Consider the following 20,074-nt stretch of genomic DNA (forward strand, 5'->3'; position numbering starts at 1 on the left):
AAAACAAAACATTATCCTTATTAAGCTGGGGCTATAACTCAGTAGTAGAGAGCTTGCTTGGCATGTACGATTCACAAAACTGCAGATAAGACAGTTAAAAGATACAAAAAAGTATCCTTATAAATAAAGGGAAGATTGTATTTGTACTATTTGTATAGAAGAATTAATTCCACATGAGGTCAAGTATGAAATGAAAAAGGTAAATATATTTTTTAAAGGCTGGAGATATAGCTTAGTTGTACAGCACTTACCTATCATGTGTATAACATATGTATTTGACCCCTAGCGCACACACATCAGGCACACGCACACACAAACACACATATAGCACACACACAGAGACTCAAATATACACACATGGCACACATACAATAACGGCAGAGTAGCTCGTAGATCCTATTAGATCAGTCCTGCTGGAGAAAGAAATTATAAACTCTGGACAACTAACTCCCTAACTGTACTGTTCATCGGCCAAAAGCAAGCAGATGTTAAAAGGGAGGAAAAGTCGGAGGAGACGGGCCAAGAGCTATCTATTCACACAGGGTGAGGTTGTGGACTAGCATCTGGGATTTTCACACACTGCTTGTGAGCGGGTAAAGTAGAGCACACTGGAAAACCCAGTTAAGTGAACATCTGGCATATGACTCAGTAATTCTACTCTCAGGTATTCAGTTAGGAGACAGGAGAAGATATTTCCACAGAGCTGTTATCCAGCATCACCCACAGCACCCTGAGATGCAGTAGTTCAAATCCAAAACATCATGAAGCTCATCCAAAGGAGCAAGAGCAAACTGTGGCTCATACACGAGGATACAATCTTAGCAGTAAGAAGCCGTCAACGTGCAGGAATCTTAAAATCTTTATACAGCACAAAAGAGCATTCACTGTGACTGTACTGTGCCGGGGAGCAAACCTAACGAGTCAATTGTTGGCACTAACCTTTGCTCTTAGCCCACTTATCAACTTTTTAAATGGTTAAACATTAGAGGAAGCCCCCCTACCCCCCCACACACACGAAGTTCAAACAACCGGAAATCATATTTGCAACAGCTTTGATAGTACAAGGGAAACCAAGATACCACATCTAAGAGGAGACAGGTGAAGCTGTGTGTGTGTGTGCACTGCTGTGGGTCTGATCGCCAGCATCACAGAAAACAAGCCAGACACAAGGGAACTTTCCAAACGATGAAAATGGTCCACATCCCCACTGCACATGCACACTTGCCAAACTCAGGTCAGCTCTGCAGTTTCAGCCAGGAGGGATCAATAGCACACGCCTTTAATCCTAGCTCTATAGAAACAGAAGCAGGCAACAGTTTCAAGGCCAGCTTGGTCTCCACAGAGAGACCTTGTCCTAGAATAAAAACAACACGACATATATTTGCGTAATTTATTGAATGCAAATTATACCTAAAAAAAAAAAAGGGCAGAGAACAAAGGGCTTGGCGTGTAAGGAGCTTTCGTCTTGTGTCCCTGCACTTTTCCATGCCAAGTGTAGTAGAAATTGGTAAGCCGATCTCATTTCTCAGAAACTGCTTCAAAATGTACAGGTTCATCACCAGTAAATGTGTAATTATAAAGGGTTTACTTAAAGCTTGAAGTGAGGGGGCTGGTGAGATGGCTCAGTGGGTAAGAGCACCCGACTGCTCTTCCGAAGGTCCAGAGTTCAAATCCCAGCAACCACATGGTGGCTCACAACCATCCGTAACAAGATCTGGCGCCCTCTTCTGGAGTGTCTGAAGACAGCTACAGTGTACTTAGATATAATAAATAAATCTTTAAAAAAAAAAAAAAAAGCTTGAAGTGAGGGTGTACCATACGCTCAGCACTGGGGAGGCTGAGGCAGAACAGAGGACAAAGTCATCCTGAACTATATAGGAAGACCCTGTGTTAAAACAAACGCTCAGTTACTGAGACCGACCATACTTAAGTTCACGGCTGTACCAAAATGAAAGCTGAAGCTGGGCTTTAAAAACAAACCCTAGGGGCTGCAGAGATGGCTCAGAGTTTAAAAGTAGTGTCTACTCCTCTAGAGGTCCTGAGTTCAATTCCCAGCAGCCACATGGTGGCTCACAACGACCTAACATGAGATCTGACGCCTAAGAGCTCTGATTCTGCAGGCAGAATATTGTATACAGAATAAATAAATGAGCAAATAAATCAATCTTAAATCAATCTGTAAAAGAAAACAAAGTCTACAGTAATCTGACAGAGTAGAACGGACACTGCATTGAACGAGGGGAGCTGGCTCTCCAGGGCTGGTCCACCACTCCATGACCCTGTGAAGTCAGGCACATCTCTATGCTTCTGAGGGCTCTGAACAGAAGATAAGGTCCTTTCTCCACAGGCTACTGTGAGGGCTGAAACACAGACCCATGAACAGAAGCACCCTGAATGCTGTCCCAGGAAAGGATGCTATAACACACAGAAGGAAACAGATCTTAGTTGAATAACTAGATAAAATTCTACTTCTTTCTATGGACTTTGCGACACATCAATACATACCTTCCACTTTTTGTCCGGGCGAGCAAGTGGGATAAATCTGCCATCAAACATATGAGAAAATGGCCCATGACCTAAAAACAAAAGCAGCCTTCAAATAAAAAAAATATTTATAAATTGGTAAAAACTGAAAAGTTAAAAATTTTACTTTGAATATCAACAGTTACTGTTAATAATGTATAAATTAATAATAATAATAATAATAATAATAATAAAATTAATAATAATAAAAACAGAACAAACCTGACCTTTCAATTTTCCAAATCAACAGACTAAGAGGCAAGGCCATATTGGAAAGTTTACACTGCTTGGATTGGTCTCCAGTTTTGTATTAATGACAAGGAACGCTAAAGAGTTTTTCGTAAAATAATCAAGGTTTATTTATTTTGGGCTGGGGTTGCAGCTCAGTGGGAGAGCCAATGCCTAATACATACAGGTCCTACAGTTGAGTCTGATCGCCAAAACCAAAAAGCTTACAAGAACCAAGCATCTTCTAAGAAGGGCCACCAAGCCTCGTGGACTCTCGGGGCTGACAGAAGGACAGTGTTGTACACTCGGCTCCTTCAGGCTCTGACCATGGAAGCACAGGCACATGCTCTCCTGTCACTAAACAGGTCAGGCAGTCATCTTTCTTTCTTAAGATGAAATTCTTCTACCAGGGTTTAATTGGCCTAAGACCTCCTATGAATCAGGGAACAACAGTTTTTAAACCCGTGCTAACAGTGAGAAGGGGTGGACTTAACAAAGAAACTCAAGGAAAAGCCACTTTAGTCAACGACAGGATAGAAGGTGAATCACATCCCATTATCCTAAAGACAAAATAAGAGAAACTCGGGGCACAAGGCCCTTCTAGCCGCAATGGCTCATGCTTGCAATCTCAGCACGCAGGAGGCGGGAACAGGAGGACTGCCAAGAGTTGGAGGCTAGCCTGGGCTATATAGTGAGTTCTAGACCAGCTTGGGTTACAGAGTAAGAACCCTATCTCATAAATTAATTAATAAATGATAAATAAATGAATAATGCCTTTCGTGTGACATGGTAAAGATGCTTAATACAGAAAATTCTCGAGTCACAGCAATGTTTTGTCCTCATCAATATTAGGAAGTACTGTGATTAATGAAAAATTAAAATTCTGCCATGTGGTGGTGGCACACAACTTTAATCTTAGAGGGAGAGGCAGGCGGATCTCTGAGTTTGAGGCCAGCCTTGTCTACAAAGTAAGTTCCAGGACACGCAGGGCTACATGAAGAAACCCTGTCTCAAAAAACCAAAGGGGGAAAAAAAGAAAAGAAAAATGAAAAATACTTCTACATTTCCTTTGGTTAGACTTGACTTTTGAATACCGAGACTAGAGACATTGTTAGGATCTTACACGAGACGCTGGCTGGCTCTGGGATCTTACCTAGGTCATGGCAGAGCCCCGCAATCTGAACACAGAGCATATCTCGCTCACTGATCTGCAGCTCTGGCTGTTTTTCGGCAAGTGCTCGCACCAGGCAGCCTGCTAGGTACCCCACTCTGCGGAGAAGAACGACCAAACGTCACACTGAGGTTTGAAAGATGAAAGCTACCTTTAGAACTCGAAACTTTGATTTCTGAGAAGTGCCTCCTTGATGTTCCAACACAGACTGAAGACGAGGGCTTAGCGGGGGCTGAGGGCGTGGCTCTGTGGAAGGCCTGACTAGTAAGTTCAAGACCCTGGGTCTAATCCCCAGCAAAGCACACAAAAACAAGATAAGCAAACGGCATAAAAAATGTTAAGTGCACTTTCACGCACTTCTCCCAGAAAGGAATTCCTAAAGAGAAGAAATATATTCCTTCCGTTGCTGTAACTCAGTTTTAGGGAGGCAGACAACTTGTTTGTGCCTTGGAAGGGTCTAGAAAGTGTTCAATAAATATTGCTTATAACTTGAGTACAGGTACATGCATCTTGTCGTCTGGACCTGGACAGTGTGGCACACACACTGCAATCTGTGCATCTTCGAGGCTCAGACAGAAGGATTGGGAGTTTGAGGCCAGCCTAGGCTATTTAATGAAACCCTGAACAAAACAAAGAAAGAAAAGGAAAAGCCTAGATAACAAACGAAAACCACAAAGTAAATAAAAAAATCAAATACTGGGGCTGGAGAGATGGCTCAGTGGTTAAGAGCACTGACTGCTCTTCTAGAGGTTCAGAGTTCAATTCCCAGCAACCACATGGTGGCTCACAACCATCTGTAATGGGATCGGATGCCTTCTTCTGGTATACAGTGTACTCATATACATAAAATAAATAAATCATTAAAAAAATCCAAATACTGAACTCTCAATTATTTTCTCCCACTTCTCCCAGCCTTACACACATAATGGAAAATCAGACCAAAGTCTCAGCCTCATTGCACACAGCAGAGATGACCCTCTCGGAGCTTATGAGCATTTCTCTAAATTTCCTGACATAATTACTTTGTTTAAAAAGGTGACTCTATACAATAAAAAGGAGCCAGGCATGGTGTCCAGAATCTCGGTTCTCAGGAGATTAGACACTGAGTTTGAGGTCAGCCTGAGCCACACTGGGAGCCCCTGTCCCCAAAGAAATGAAATGACTACATAGGGACTAAAGGAAAACTAATGAAACTTAGCACTCATACTAGCAACCAGCCCTACTCAATGTGAGTATTTAATCCAACTGACGCATCAACAGACATCAGGTTTTCGGAAGGATATGAGGTAGTTTAAAAGCACACACACACACACACACACACACACACACAAAATAAACAAAATATGGTCAACAGGCATCTAAAGTCTCGATTTTCCCACCAATACAATGAAGATGGCACAATTGAGCACTTGAAAAAGTACTCTGTAAGAGATTAAATGAGCTGCCCTTCCCCCTTACCCAAGACTGTGTTCAAAGCGATTGTGGGATGCTCCAGGGAAAACATAGTAGCCGCCCCCCAGCTGCTTGATGTAGCGAAGTCGCTGGAATTGAGGTGTGTCAATGATTCTGATAAGGAGAGGGTGGAACTCAATGTGGCCATGAATGGGATCATTAAATACCTGGAAAATTAAGTTTAAAAAGTTGTCCTCTGCCCTCCTCTGTATGCTTACACTGGCACATGCATGTCTCCATCACACATACACAGAGACAGTGAATACAATTTTAGAAACTACCTTTAACAGTTAACATTGTAATACAGTTTCCTTTTTATATCAAAATAAACAATGTTTTGTATTTTTATATGATAATCGTAACTTAATTACATTAATGAAAGTTAATTAAAATTTAAAAAAGCTGATATGCTTATGGTGTTTGCCTATGTTTATACACCATATGTGCTTGGGGAATAGTAGCGTATTTTATCCTCCGTAAAGCCATTTGAAGATTATTAGCCATACCAAGTTCATCACCATTAATACTCAGGGAATGGTGATGAGGAACATCCTGAGGAAGAGAAGGAACTGGGAATATCAAAATTAAGTCCTCTGGATATCCTATTTTACAAGTTATTATTAGTCAAGTTCAGTGACTTCTAGATATTTAATCACAAGTGAACGTATTCCTCCTAATGCAAGGTCCACCTGACCACCACGGGCAAGTGAGAACACATTTTATTACTAAAGACTTCCAAAGTAATTAGACAGCCTACTTTTAATCCATACAAGCCTGAAACGCCTTTACTGTCAATTTCTCAGGTTTATGTCATCCTAAATCCATTAAAAACAAAATAAATTTAAACTACTTTTTAAAAATGAGCTCAGCAAAAGCTATCTTTTGAGCTAGGTTGGCAGACAGAAGAAATCGCTGGGTAAGCATTGCCACGGTCAGTTCCCAGGACACACAGTAGAGAGAGAACCAACTGCATGGAGCTGCACTCTGACCTCCACACGCCCATGCCAGCCCATTCGTGCCCCTCCATCAACAAACACAAAAACAATAAAACTACCTTTAATGGTTAATATTGTAATACATAAAGTCTCCTTTTAAGATCAAAATGAACAGAGAACACTTGATACTTTTATATAATAATCATTTTAATGGCTTTATTTCATTCACAGCTAAAATTTTTAAAAAATTGAGATCCTAGCCGGGCAGTGGTGGTGCATGCCTTTAATCCCAGCACTTGGGAGGCAGAGGCAGGCGGATTTCTGAGTTGGAGGCCAGCCTGGTCTACAGAGTGAGTTCCAGGACAGCCAGGGCTATACAGAGAAACCCTGTCTCGAAAAACCAAAGAGAGAGAGAGAGAGAGAGAGAGAGAGAGAGAGAGAGAGAGAGAGAGAGAGAGAGAGAGATCCTATTTGTGTGTGTGTGTGTGTGACTGTTTGCCTGATCATGTCTGCGGAGAGAGAGAGAGATCCTATTTGTGTGTGTGTGTGTGTGTGTGTGACTGTTTGCCTGATCATGTCTGCGCACTGTGTGTGTGTGTGTGTGCATACCCATGGAGGCCAGAAGAAAACAATGGATCGCCTAAGGCTAGAGTTGAGCAGCTATGAGCTACCATGTGTGTGCTAAGACTCTCACCTGAAGAGAAGTTAATGCTCTTAATATTTGTTCAGAAACATCTTTTTATTTACTTACTTTGTGTGTGTGTGTGCATATGTGTGTGTGGGGGTGTATGTGTGTCTGTGGGTCTCTGTGTGTAGGTGTATGTGTGTGTGTGTGTGTGTATCTGTCATGTATAAGCGGTGGCTAGAGGACAACCTGAATGAATTGGCTCACTTCTACCATGTGGGTCCTCTGAATTGAACTCAGGATGTCAGGCTTGGTGGCAAGTACCCAAAGCCATTGAGCTATCTCATGCACCCTGATGAATGTTGTTTAAAAACTACTTCTTGGGGGCTGGAGAGATGGCTCAGAGGTTAAGAGCAGGCTCTGCTCCTCCAGAGGTTCTGAGTTCAATTCCCAGCAACCACATCTATAATGACATTTGGTCTCCTTTTCTGGCTTGCAGGCAAACGTGCAGGCAGAAGGCTGTACACATAACAAACAACAACAACAACAAACAAAAACCATACTCCTTTAATGTTGAGTATTAACTGGGGGTCATTTTTATTTTACTATTATTACTTGATAGGACTCCTTTCACAGTCACATGGTCCATTTATGACTCGTGGCAGCTGTATGACATCCTAGTCTGTTATCAGCCACCAAGGTAATACAGCTCCATTACTGTTCAGTGTCTACTGTATACACCAAGAAGAATGGGTAAGAGTCAGGACCAAAGCAGAGAAAGAATTCCCAGCACCCACATGAGCTCACAACCATCTCTAACTACGGTTCCAGAGGATCTGATGCCTTCTTCTGGCCTCCCTGGGCATCCTGTATAAAACTGGTCAACAGATATGCATGTAGGCAAAACACTTAAAAACATTTAATTAATTAAATGAAAACTAAACCTAAAACTTGCTGGATGTGTGGTATGTGTCTTCAATCCCTACACTTGGGAGGCAGAGTTACATGGATCTCTGTGAGTTGGAGGCCAGCATGGTCTACACAGCAAATGTCAGGCTCAGTGGGTAAAGACATTTGAAGCCAAGCCTCATGACCTAAGTTCTATTTTTAGCACCTACATAGTGGAGGGAGAGAACTGACTCCCAAAACTTGTCTTGTGACCACACTTGGGCTATTCTACTTGTACATACATGTACACACTCACACACACATACACACACAAACTTTACATGGTATCATAAATCAAAGTTTTGTTTGTTGTTTTGAGACAGGATGTAGTTTCAATAGAAATGGTCTCCATAGACTCATGTGTTGAAATGCTTGGCCCATAGGGACTGGCACTAATAGGTGTGGCCTTATTGAAATAGGTGTAGCTTTGGTGGGGGAAGCGTGTTACTATGAGGGTGGGTTTTGAGGTCTCACATATGCTCAAGCTACAGGCAGTGTGACACACAGTGTCCTTCTGCTGTCGAGGATCAAGGTGTAGAACTCTCAACTCCCTCTCCAGCACCCTGTTTGCCTGCATACCATCCCCTATGACAATAATGGACTAAACCTTGGAAACTGTAGGCCAACTCCAAGTAAATGCTTCCTTTATAAGAGTTACCATGGTCATGGTGTCTCTTCACAGCAATGACACCCTAACTAAAACACAGGTTCCTCTGTGTAGCCTTGGCTGTCCTAGAACTCTCTCTGTAGACCAGGCTGGCCTCAAATTCAAAGATCTACCCAGTTCTGCCTTCCAAATGCCGGGACTAAAGGTATATAACATTACACCTGGCTGTTGGAGTCTGTCCTAATTACTGTTCTATTGCCATGACAAAGGCAACCTATAAAAGAAAGCATTTAACTGGGGTCTGGAAATTTCAGAGTGTTAGAGACTGCGATCAAATCAAAGCTTTCAGTTACAATACAGTATCGTCTCCCATTTATACCACGTAAATGCTGTTCATACACATTTCTCCCACCCTCATTACATTATGTACAGTAAATGCATTCACACACTCACTCCTCACCTTCATTAGATCAATCCGAGACTGACTCAGCTGCTGGATACATTCTATCATCTTCTTCCTCTCCTCCAAGGAACTAAAATTGAAACAATGTAAATAGATATATCAATCCTTGCTAAATAAGTATTCCAGGTGTCCTGGGAGCACATGGGCAGCTCTAAAGCATCTGCACCAATAAAAAGAAAGAGCAGCTTAGAAGGAACAATCAGTTAGGAACTCAAATGCACTCTTAGAAACTTTCTTTGTTCCCATAAGGAGTGCTAGGTCACAAAGAAGGCCCCAAAATGTCAATGCTGCTGACAAAGTCCTAGAATGAAGGTCCAGGCCAGATTCTTAAACAGAAAGCTCAACTCCACATTCCTCAGACTTCTCAGTGTGGGTTTCTGATTGAGCCACTACTTCCCATCTCTGTCTGATGGTCAACTGATGGGGGCAAAGTGTGTCTAGTTCCCACTAAAGCAGAAGAGGTCTGCCTCAGCTCAAGGACCACACCCTTCAGACTCTCATAAAACCCACTCGCTTTTCTGCCAGGCTGCCTGCTGCTCTCTACTCTCAGCCGCAGCCCAGCAATCTGTCCCCAGTAAACCGTCTTCCTATCTCTGGAGTGATCTAGTTTGGCGTTTTGTTGCACTTGCTTACAAGAAGTTCCTTCTGAATCAAGAAGGTCCACCCAGGCTTCTGCTGAGTTATCACCCAAGCGTGAACTAGTATCTAGAAGGGTTAACTTTGTACTTCACCTTCCACTATCTACAATGTTACAGCTCGGGACATAATCTCATGGTAATTGGACTTGGACCCCTCAGAATCTTGTAACATCGGGCTCCATTTGTAACTGCTCATTGGTCAAGCATAATAAACACACCTGTCTGAAATGTTAACACAAACAGCAAGAGGTAGGCATTAGTATCCCTGATACTGAGCTACTGTGTAATCCGGTTGAAAAAAACTTTTGCTAAAAGTCTTAGCGGGCCGGGCGGTGGTGGCGCACGCCTTTAATCCCAGCACTTGGGAGGCAGAGGCAGGCGGATTTCTGAGTTCGAGGCCAGCCTGGTCTACAAAGTGAGTTCCAGGACAGCCAGGGCTATACAGAGAAACCCTGTCTCGAAAAAAACCAAAAAAAAGTCTTAGCGGACTGAAGACAGAAGTATCACAATTGGCCTCTGTTGTACTGAAACCCACAGCAATAACAAAATCTAGGAGGGATTTTTTTTTTCAGAATGTACAGAGACATAATTAAGCAGATAAATTAAAAAGGAACAAAATTAATACACCTTAGAGTGTGTGTGTGTGTGTGTGTGTGTGTGTGTGTGTGTGATCCCCATAGCCTAAGCTGGCCCAGAACTTAGTGTGTAGCTTAGGCTCACCTGGAACTTACAACCGTCCTCCCAAGTACTAGGGTTACAGGATGAGCCATCATCATATGCATGTTTAATATAACAATGTTTACTATCTGGAAAAATCTTCAGAAATCAGCATTTAATCAAAAATTGAAGAAATACAAAAAGTGTTTGTCTAAACAGGAGCCACATAAAACTCAGAGTCCAGAGCAAGAGCTTAGATACAGGAAATTTATTTGGGAGCATAGAGCCTGGAAACAGCAATTGGGGGACTGGGAAAGATGAAAGAACTGGGAAAGATGAAAGAAGAAATAAGCCAGGCGGTGGCAGCAAAGGGCTTTCATCCCAGTACTCGGGAGGCAGAGAGGCAGGTGGGTCTTGCTCAGCCTTGCTGTTCCTTGTGTAAGGTCGACAGCACGCATGCCTATGCATATGTACCTATGTAGATAGTATCATAAAAGAACTAAACATTTTTTTTAAAGATTTATTTATTCTATGTAAGTACACTGTTGCTGTCTTCAGACACCCCAGAAAAAGGCATCAGATCTCATTATGGATGGTTGTAAGCCACCATATGGTTGCTGGTTACTGGTATTTGAAGTCAGGACCTTCGGAAGAGCAGTCAGTGCTCTTAACCGCTGAGCCATCTCTCCAGCCCCAGAACTAAACATTTTAAATTCATCACAATGAGAAGATTTCAATTATGTGTCTGCGTGTGGGTCTGTGTGGAGTGGAGGCCTGTGGGTCTGGCCTCTGTGGAGGCCAGAGGTGGGTGTTAGGCATAGAGCTAGAGTTACACACACATGCTGCCAAGGAGACTGGTGTGGATGCTGGGAAATGACCTGGGGATCCTCTAGGACAGGAAGTGCTCCTAACCTCTGAGCCACATCTCTGGCCCTCACTTAATCTAATTTTAGATAACTTAAACAAACAACAGATGGCTACAGTACAAGCTAACACAAGTCTAAAAAGCCCCATGGACTCCATCTCAGAGGCAGAAGGCAGGGTACAAGAAACCCACTGTAGTTCCTTTTGGATTCGCCTCTCTTGTTAACTCCCAGAAGAGTGCCTAGGACCAAATGTACTTCCCATAAACATCTGCTAAACAAATCAATGGTGTTTGGGTCTTTGAGGAAAAAAGTCAGAAGAAAGTCCACCCGTTCACAGGTAATAAGGTAAACTGATGGGTAACCGAGACAGGTAAGATGGGTTAGAAAAAGGCCAAGTAAAAGCCCTGAACTCTGTGACCCAGGCAAGTTTCTAAGGCAGTGAAGGCCCTCTGCTGATGCTGTTTCACACTGTGCTTCCACTCTCAAAGTTCTAAAGCACAGGATCTGATAGAACTCAGGCTGAGTCTTTGGTTTTACTCTTAGTTCACAGTCACCACAAACACGGAACTGCTGTCAATTATGAAAGAGAGAAAAGACCACTTTTAAAGCACACATAAACACTGAACACTCAGCTAAGATCTTTAAAAGAATGGCATCTCTACCTTAGACCCCAGAACCTCCAGCCATATACAGAAACATATACATATGTGTGTGTACAAAGCTATCATGGGACAATTATGTTCTTTAACAGTTTACACACAAAGACACACCCCAGTCCTCAGACAGCCTTAAGACCTACAAAGAGGGCGGTAACTTTGACTTTTCTTGCTAATGTTTTCCCTGCTCGTTCCAATACATTTCTAGTGCATATAATTCAATTAGTCTGAATTTGAGAGTAAAAAGTTGGTCACTACAAACTTCATGAACTCTTGTTGGCAAAGCTCTTTGAAATGGAAACTAACCACAAGCCCCGCACAGCAGAAACAGCAAGCCAGGGATTGTTTTAAAGCCTGCCGCTGTGCTGAACCTGCCGCTGTGCTGAAATGAGCACGGGTGAACCCCAAGCTCTTGGGCTTTGTTCCCAAACAGTGAAGGAAGTGCATCTGGCCTCACTATGTGTCTCCTTATCCTTACCTTACTCCCAGATCTTCCAGACGATCCTCATCCAAAAAGGGCAGGAACGAGCCGGTGATTTTATTTTCTATGGAAAAGGAAAAGGTAAACTAGATATTTATAGCATGTATTTTCCTGTGCCTTTCAGTTTGAATCTATCAGAATTTGCTCAGCTTGTATGGACTAAGAACTCATTGCAGTGAATCATGTGATCTACAGCCAGCCTTCTACAGCTACCGGTTCCTCGTTTATGGTATTAATGGAAAATATTCAGAAAAAAAAAAGTACATCTGTACTGAACATGTAAACACTTCTGTACATTACTGTAGATAACACGTAAAAATACAGTATAACAACTATTTACATTTCATGTGGTATTATAAGTAGTGCAGAGATGATGTATAGTTTACGGATGTGGGTGTACAGAGGTTAGATGCAAACACGGTCATTTTATGGAACGGACTTAAGCATCAGATTTAAGTTACATGCTTGGGTCTTAGAACAAATGCTTTTCAGGTATTAGGACACAAATGCATCATTCTTTAAATACACACACATATATATTTGATATTGTATACATTTATAAAGTATAAATCACAAATCATTTAAAATATACTAAATATATATTTAATTTGTATGTGTGTTGTATGTGTGCACCAGGACTGGACACATGGAAGGCATCGAGGGTCTTTACCACAATCTGCCTGCCACTCTGAGACAAGGTCTCTTTGCTGACCCTGGGGCTTGCATTTGTCTAGGTTGGAAGCCAGTAATTGCCAGGATCCCTTCCTGTCAACATCCCACCACAGAAGGGACTACTAGTGTTTAAAGGTGACACTCATCTTGTTATGTGAGTACTGTGATCTAAACTCCAGATTGGAGTAATCATTCCTACACAAAGAACTCTCTCTCCAGCCCGCCCTCCCTCCCTCCCTCCCCACTCCCTCCCTCCCTCCCTCCCCCCTCCCTCCCTTAGGTAGTTGTTTGTTTAGGTTTATGAAGCAGGGTCTCACTATGTTGTTCTAGCTATCCTGAAATCCATGCAGAGCAGGCTGGCCTCAAACTCAACACAAATCAACTTGCCTCTGCCTCCTAAGTGCTAGGAGTAAAGGGATGTACCATTATGCCTGGGCGTGTGTGCATGTGTGCACGAATCTTGCCTCATAGCTAGGTTGGCCTCCAGAGGTCAAAACTTAAAAAGTTACTAAGGCCGGGTAGTGGTGGCGCATGCCTTTAATCCCAGCACTTGGGAGGCAGAGGCAGGCGGATTTCTGAGTTCGAGGCCAGCCTGGTCTACAGAGTGAGTTCCAGGACAGCCAGGGCTATACAGAGAAACCCTGTCTCGAAAATCCAAAAAAAAAAAAGTTACTAAGGATTAAACCCAGGTCTTTGTGCATACTAGACAGGTAACCTGCCAAACCCGGCCAATACCATACTTTCCATACATTACTTTTAAAATCTTATCTAGGCGACTTATTTGTGACAAAAGCAACGGAAACCGAAAGTAAAACCTAATTATATTTGTGAGTTCTGCCAAATCAGCAGCTTCCTGTTTTTTAAAGCCAGCGCTGGCAGCAGGGTTAGAGAAGGACATTTAAATCAATTGTTCTTAGAACCATCCACTTCAAACCAGAAGAAAAATACCCAGAGTTTTAGTTCTAAAACTCCTTTGAAAGCAAACAATCCCCGGTGTTTGGAAAGAATTATATATACATACATGTACTTTTTTTATCTTTCTAAACAGTTAATTAATTCTACCTCTTCTGGAGCTCAGATTCTACAACTCTGGACTCTTATTTTCACATAAACAAAAACCTTTTTTAAATTAACAAGAAAAAATGAGGCAGTGTTCTTCTGAAAAATAAAAGTTGGAGTGAAAACAGTACTTTTGTATTTTTTTTTCCTATCATGAAAAACAGTTTACTCAAGGTAAAAAGTCCAAATAATATTACGTAGCAAATACCACCAATTCACTTAAGTGCAATCTGATACCTACTGTTTAACACTGTGAGGTAACAGATGTATCTCTATACAATGATGCAAATTTATATAAAAAAGATTGTCATATAACCAATTTTTCCCACCCAATATCCTAAACTTAGTTCTCAGTGATGAAAGCCTGTATCTTTCTTAGTGGATACTTTGTATTCTACAACATATACCAATTGGAATCCATTTGGGGTGTGCGTGCACGCACCTGTGTAGGGGTGCATTTGCACATCTGTGCATCTGCTTGTTGGGAGCTGGGGGTCAATGTCAGGCGTCTTCCTTCCCTCCTCCTCTACCCAGTATTTTTCTAAGATTTATTCACTTCGTATTTATGTGTATGTGTACCCAGGTGAGTTTATGTATACATTTCAGAGACAGTGCTTGGCCAGCAAACCTCAGGAACTTTCTTTCTCCTGCCCCCTCACCTCTGGGATTATCAGCATGCACCACTACACCCAACTTTTTGTGTGGGTGGTAGAATTCGGAACACATGCTTGCATGGTTACTGACTGATTGGGGGTGTGACTCAGTGGCACAGTCCACACAGAGCATGAACAAAGCCCTGGGTGCGATCCTCCATATAAACACACACACACAAAAGCCTACCCCTCCCTAAAAGGCTTATAAATGTGTATAGCAGTCCTTCATACAAAGTACAGACATAATAAATGTCAGCCATAACTATTCACTGTAAGTCAAAGCATTGCCAAACAGCCCATAGTTGACCTAACGGGCACTTCTATCAACCTTACTGGTTATACATATTTCATCTAACATTTTTTTTAATTATTAAATTATAACCCAGTATTTTAATAATTAGTATTGCGCGAGAGCTGCTTTATTTCTTTCCTGGTTGTTTGTCAATGGTCTTTTGCTTTTTTACTTATTATTTTTTTTAAGATTTATTTATTTATTTATTTATTTAATGCATATGAGTACACCATTGCTCTCTTCAAACACACCAGAAGAGGGCATCAGGTCCCATTAGAGATGGCCGTGAGCCACCATGTGGTTGCTGAGAACTGAACTCAGAACCTCTGGAAGAGCAGTCAGTGCTCGTAGCTGCTGAGCCGTCTCTGCAGCCCTGCTTCGTTTTCTACTGACGAGATGTTTTTCTCTTGCCTTAGTTGATTTTCTAATTTTGGCTATGTTCTCCAATGGTGTTTTGTTTTGAGATAAGATCTCATTATCTAGTCTAGGACAGCTGAAGACCTGAGACTGGAACCTGAAGTCTTGTCAGAACACCATTTCAGAAATAACTGGAATGAATTCTGGAATCCAAAGACTTAACCTTTAAAAAAATCCAACTCTGCATTTTTTTTTTTTTTTTGGTCTAATAATGTGACTTTGGAAAGTTACTTAACATCTTTGGTTATCAAAACATCATCTGGGGCTGGAGAGATGGCTGATCAGCAAAGGGCACACACTGTTCTTGGGGAGGAGTGAGGTCAGCCCTCAGCACCCACTTTAGTTAGGCCAGTCACAGCTCCTGAACTCCAGCTCCAGAGGGTTGGCTGCCCTCTTAAGGCTTCGACAGACACTGTACTCATCATACGCATACCCCCTACCAGCATCCCCATAAAAACATAACTAAAAATAAAAACAGAGCCAGAAGAGATGGTTCCGTGGTTAAGAGCACTCACTGCTCTTGCAGAAGGCTCAGCTTCAGTTCTCAGCACCCCTGTGGCAGCAACTCCATCACGGAGTCACTCCAGTCTGGCCTCAAGGACCCCAGGCACATACATGGTGCACACATATACATAAAGGCAAAACATGCATATATATATAAAGTTAAAATGAAATCTTGCCAGGTGTGGTGGCCTACACTGTTAATCCCAGTACTCAGGAGTCAGAGGCAGGTGGATCTCTGAGTTCGAGGCTAGGCTGGTCTATCAATCTAGTTCCAGGACTAGATCGATAGGACTAGGGGACTACATAAGACAGGCCCTGTCTTACCCCACCCCCACCCCCAAAGTTACTCTTCTGTAGAGGGAGAGAAAAAAGAAACGTGAGTTCCTATTTTTAAGCTTTCTTTCTTTCTTCCTCCCCGCCCCCCCTCCCCCCCAGCTGAGTACCGCACCCAGGGCCTTGCGCTTGCTAGGCACTCTACCACTGAGCTAAATCCCCAGCCCCTTTTTAAGCTTTCTTAATGTCAGTCCTTCAATTAGGCACATGGGGCTCCACCCCACAAGAAGTAAAGTTCACTGAATTTGAAAATCATAACAACGGAGGGGCCACTTTCCAAGCGAACACCTCCGGGAATCATACAAGGGGTTAAGCTTCACAGCCACCACCAAAAAAAAAAAAAAAAAAAAAAAAAGTTGAGTAGATTCAAAGTGTTGACGGGAGCATGACCAAGAACTAGAAGCATCCCTTAATATTCTTGAGTGGCCAAGTTGTGGAATGTTGGGGTTTCAGTGGTCAAGTGAATAACCTGTTCTTATGTTGGAAGAGAAATTCGCTTAGTAGCATTCTGCAAATACAATGAGCACATACTGAACCCTACTAGGCTATTATGATAGTCAGTGAGAATCCAGAGATTAAGTACCTTCCCTCCCCTTTAAGGAAAACCCCAAATTCCGGGACCAGCTTAAGAGTTAAACTTAAAAGCGTTCAAAATCTCTCATGGGGGCCAAGTGTTCCGGGAGCTGCGGTTAGCACAGAGGGGTCTCCCAAGCCAGGTGAGCCTGAAAGACCGCAAGCCACAGCCGGAGGTCTGGGGTAAAGTCTTCTAAGAAGGGCGGGGATCGCTCCTGGCAGAAGTGACAAGTTCCCGAAAAGACCCTTCTACCAAACCTCCCTGGGCCTCTACTAGGTTCGCCACCCAGAGTGAGCCGATGGGCTTGCACTTCACCTGTGCCAACCTTGGGTAGCCCGTCTGTTCGCATCCCGTCCGGGCGCCTCCCTCTCCAGATTCGGGTTCCCGCCAGCCGCTTCCCCCAGAGACCTCCGCTCGGCGAGCCTCCCCCTTAGGGTGTCTCCCACGTGAACTCTCCCCGCTCGGCCCCAAGGTGGCCATCCTTCGTCCCCGTCCCTCAGGCCCGCTACCTCTGAACATGTCCAGCACTTTCTTCTCTCGGAAACCACGATTCTCTAAGAAGGAGCACACGTCCTCCGGATCCCAGGTTCGGAGGTCGCTATTTTGGAAGTCGTCGTCTGCAGACAGATTAGCTGTTGCAGGAGGAGTGCTCGGTGGCGTCCGTGGGCTGCCATCGCAGCGGGGCCGCTTAGCTGGCTGCTCCATGGGTGCGCTCTGCATGGCTACCTCCGACACCCGGGGCTGCGAAGTTAAGTACCGCGGCACCGGCTCGCGCGCAGCCGCACTGACACCACACCCCAAAAGCAAGTCCATTCAGTTTTGCCAGCCTCCAGGCCTACTGCGCAGGCGCCCCGGACATCAGCCCTGGGAGCGTGGCCTCCCTGGGGCGCTCGCGCCCGGCCCCTTGCGCAAGCGCAATGCCTACACCGTCGCCCTCAACTCCGCCCTTGTGTTTCTCCGAAAGGGCGGAGTTATTAGAAAAGCAAAACTGAGTTGTGGCTAAGAGTGGAGACTAGTGAGGACCAGGCCAAAGAGGACATCTGGGACTAAGGAAGGTTCACCATGCTCCAAATTAAAAGGGTCTTCTGGTGAACTGCAGCTATCTTCCTCGAAACAAATACTGCCAGGTTTCAAACACTCCAAGCTGTAAACTTGTTAAAAAACAAAAAACAAAACCTATAAGGCAACAAAGCTGCCAGACTTATCCCAGAGCAGAAAACAATGGACAAGGGACTGGCCCAACTGGAAGACCCTGAAGTGATTGTCAGCTGGTTGTCGGACTGTACTGTTAGATTTCATAGATTCACAGTTAGTTGGCAGCGGACCGCCCTATTATTTCCAAATAGACAGTATTTTTACTAATTACTAGTCAGTGTCCAAATAGCAGGCTTTTTTTTTTTTTTTTTTTTTTTTGACTATGGATTGATAATGAGACATTTACATTGGATATTCTAATCCTTATCCATCCATTACTAGTACAACGACCACTAATTTATGACACCTTTTCAGAAACCAAGACACATACACATCTAGGTATTTTAACATCAGGCAGTACAAATGAGATGTTTAGTGGTGAGCCCGACAGCTGTAAGTGATGCTCAGGCATAAAATACAAGCTTGAGAGCCGGGTGTGGTGGCTCACGCCTTTAATCCCAGCATTTGGGAGGCAGAGGCAGGCTGATTTCTGAGTTTGAGGCTAGCCTGGTCTACAAAGTGAGTTCCAGGACAGCCAGGGCTACACAGTGAAACCCTGTCTCGAAAAAAAACCAAAGACAAAACAAGAACAAAAACAAAAACAAAAACAAAACAAGCTTGAGGCCCAATGTTCAATACCCAGCACCGAACAGACAAACTAGAAATCGTATGAACCAAAGTATTCTTAGCAAACAATACTGATGTGATCAGGGCCCTGTTCTAAAGGCTTTACAAACATTCATTTAACAAATTTCAGATGTAGGAAAGTGAAGTATAAAAAGCTGGGATAGAGGGCTGGAGAGATGGCTCAGTGGTTAAGAGCACTGGCAGCCCTTCCAAAGGTCATGAGTTCAATTCCCAGCAACCACATGGTGGCTCACAATCATCTGTAATTGGATCCTATGCCCTCTTGTGCTGTGTCAAGGACAGTATGGTCATGTACATAAAATAAATAAATCTTTAAAAAAAAAAAAAAAGCCGGGAGCTGAGAAACAACAGAGACTGGGCTTGCTGCAAAAGACCATGCTCTTACTAAATCATGTGCTGCCTTAGTCAGTACTCTCTAGAGGAACAGATGTTAGAGTAAATATTTATGTGTGTGTTTAAAAGGGATTTATACAGGATTTAGTTCATGTAGTCCAACAATGGCTGCGAGACTCTGGAAAAGGCCAAGAATGTGGTAACTGTTGGGTCCAGGAGGCTGATTGTCTGTCATAATAGTCCCAGCCTGGCACTGGAGTCCTGGAGGAGTCCTGGAGAGCTGCTGGCCCTCTGTCTACATTAGAATCCCAAAGGAGTTGGCTTTTGTCCAAAAGGAAAGCCACAGGACTGGCATAGATGAATGTGCTAGTGAGAGCGAGAGCAAGCAGGCAAAGGAGCTCTTCACTGTCTCTCATATCTCTTCATCTGGGCTGCCAGCAGAAGAACCAGAAGATTTAGGACGGGTCCTCCCGTTTCAAATAATCTAACAATCTAATAATTCCCGGAGCAGTCTAGTTGTCTAGCCAAGATTGGTCATCACCCTAGCGGCCCCTCCCTTTGTTATTTATTTATTGAAACAGGCTCACTGCATAGCCTCACTGGGCTTTGAGTTCAGGAACTTCTTCAGGCTCCAAACTGCTTAGATTACACGTCTTATCCACCACACTATTGCATATATTGGTTGTTTTTAATTTTTGTTTTGTTTTTTGAGACAGGCTGTCATTATTTAGCTCTAGCTGTCCTGGGACTATGTAGACCAGGCTGGCCTTGAACTCCCAGAGATCTGCCTAGGACCTGTTGCATGGATCCACTGTATATTTTTAAATGAAAACTTGTGTGTGTGGATATGTGTGCCATGGTGCAGATCAGAAGACAACTTGGAGTTGTTGGCCCAAGTGATCAGGTTTAGCTCCTCAAACTTGGCAACTGTGAGTTCTATCACTAGTTTTTGTTATTTACATAGCATAGGGTTTCTTTCCTTTTAAAGATTTATTTAGTTAGTTTATATGAGTACATTGTCACTGTCTTCAGACACACCAGAAGAGGTCGTCAGTTCCCATTACAGATGGTTGTGAGCCATCATGTGGTTGCTGAGAATTGAACTCAGGACCTCTGGAAGAACAGTCAGTGCTTTTTTTTTTTTT

At 43.2% G+C, this 20,074-nt stretch overlaps 1 protein-coding gene across 2 annotated transcripts in view; it reads right to left on the minus strand.

The window, feature by feature from the left end:
- Positions 1-17,635, minus strand: part of Samhd1 (SAM and HD domain containing deoxynucleoside triphosphate triphosphohydrolase 1) — a 39,427-nt gene extending 21,792 nt beyond the window's left edge. For both annotated transcript variants that reach the window (XM_021155903.2, XM_021155904.2), the window contains exons 1-6: positions 17,264-17,635; positions 12,248-12,314; positions 8,950-9,022; positions 5,381-5,541; positions 3,905-4,020; positions 2,506-2,576 (exon numbers count right to left, since the gene is read on the minus strand). In XM_021155903.2, coding sequence (XP_021011562.1) covers positions 2,506-2,576; positions 3,905-4,020; positions 5,381-5,541; positions 8,950-9,022; positions 12,248-12,314; positions 17,264-17,567 — 792 coding nt within the window. In that variant the 5' untranslated portion in view covers positions 17,568-17,635. The remainder of the gene's footprint in view (positions 1-2,505; positions 2,577-3,904; positions 4,021-5,380; positions 5,542-8,949; positions 9,023-12,247; positions 12,315-17,263) is intronic.
- Between the last annotated feature and the right edge of the window lie 2,439 nt (positions 17,636-20,074).

This window comes from Mus caroli, chromosome 2, assembly GCF_900094665.2.
Source record: "Mus caroli chromosome 2, CAROLI_EIJ_v1.1, whole genome shotgun sequence".
In the NCBI taxonomy this organism is placed as follows: Eukaryota; Metazoa; Chordata; class Mammalia; order Rodentia; family Muridae; genus Mus; species Mus caroli.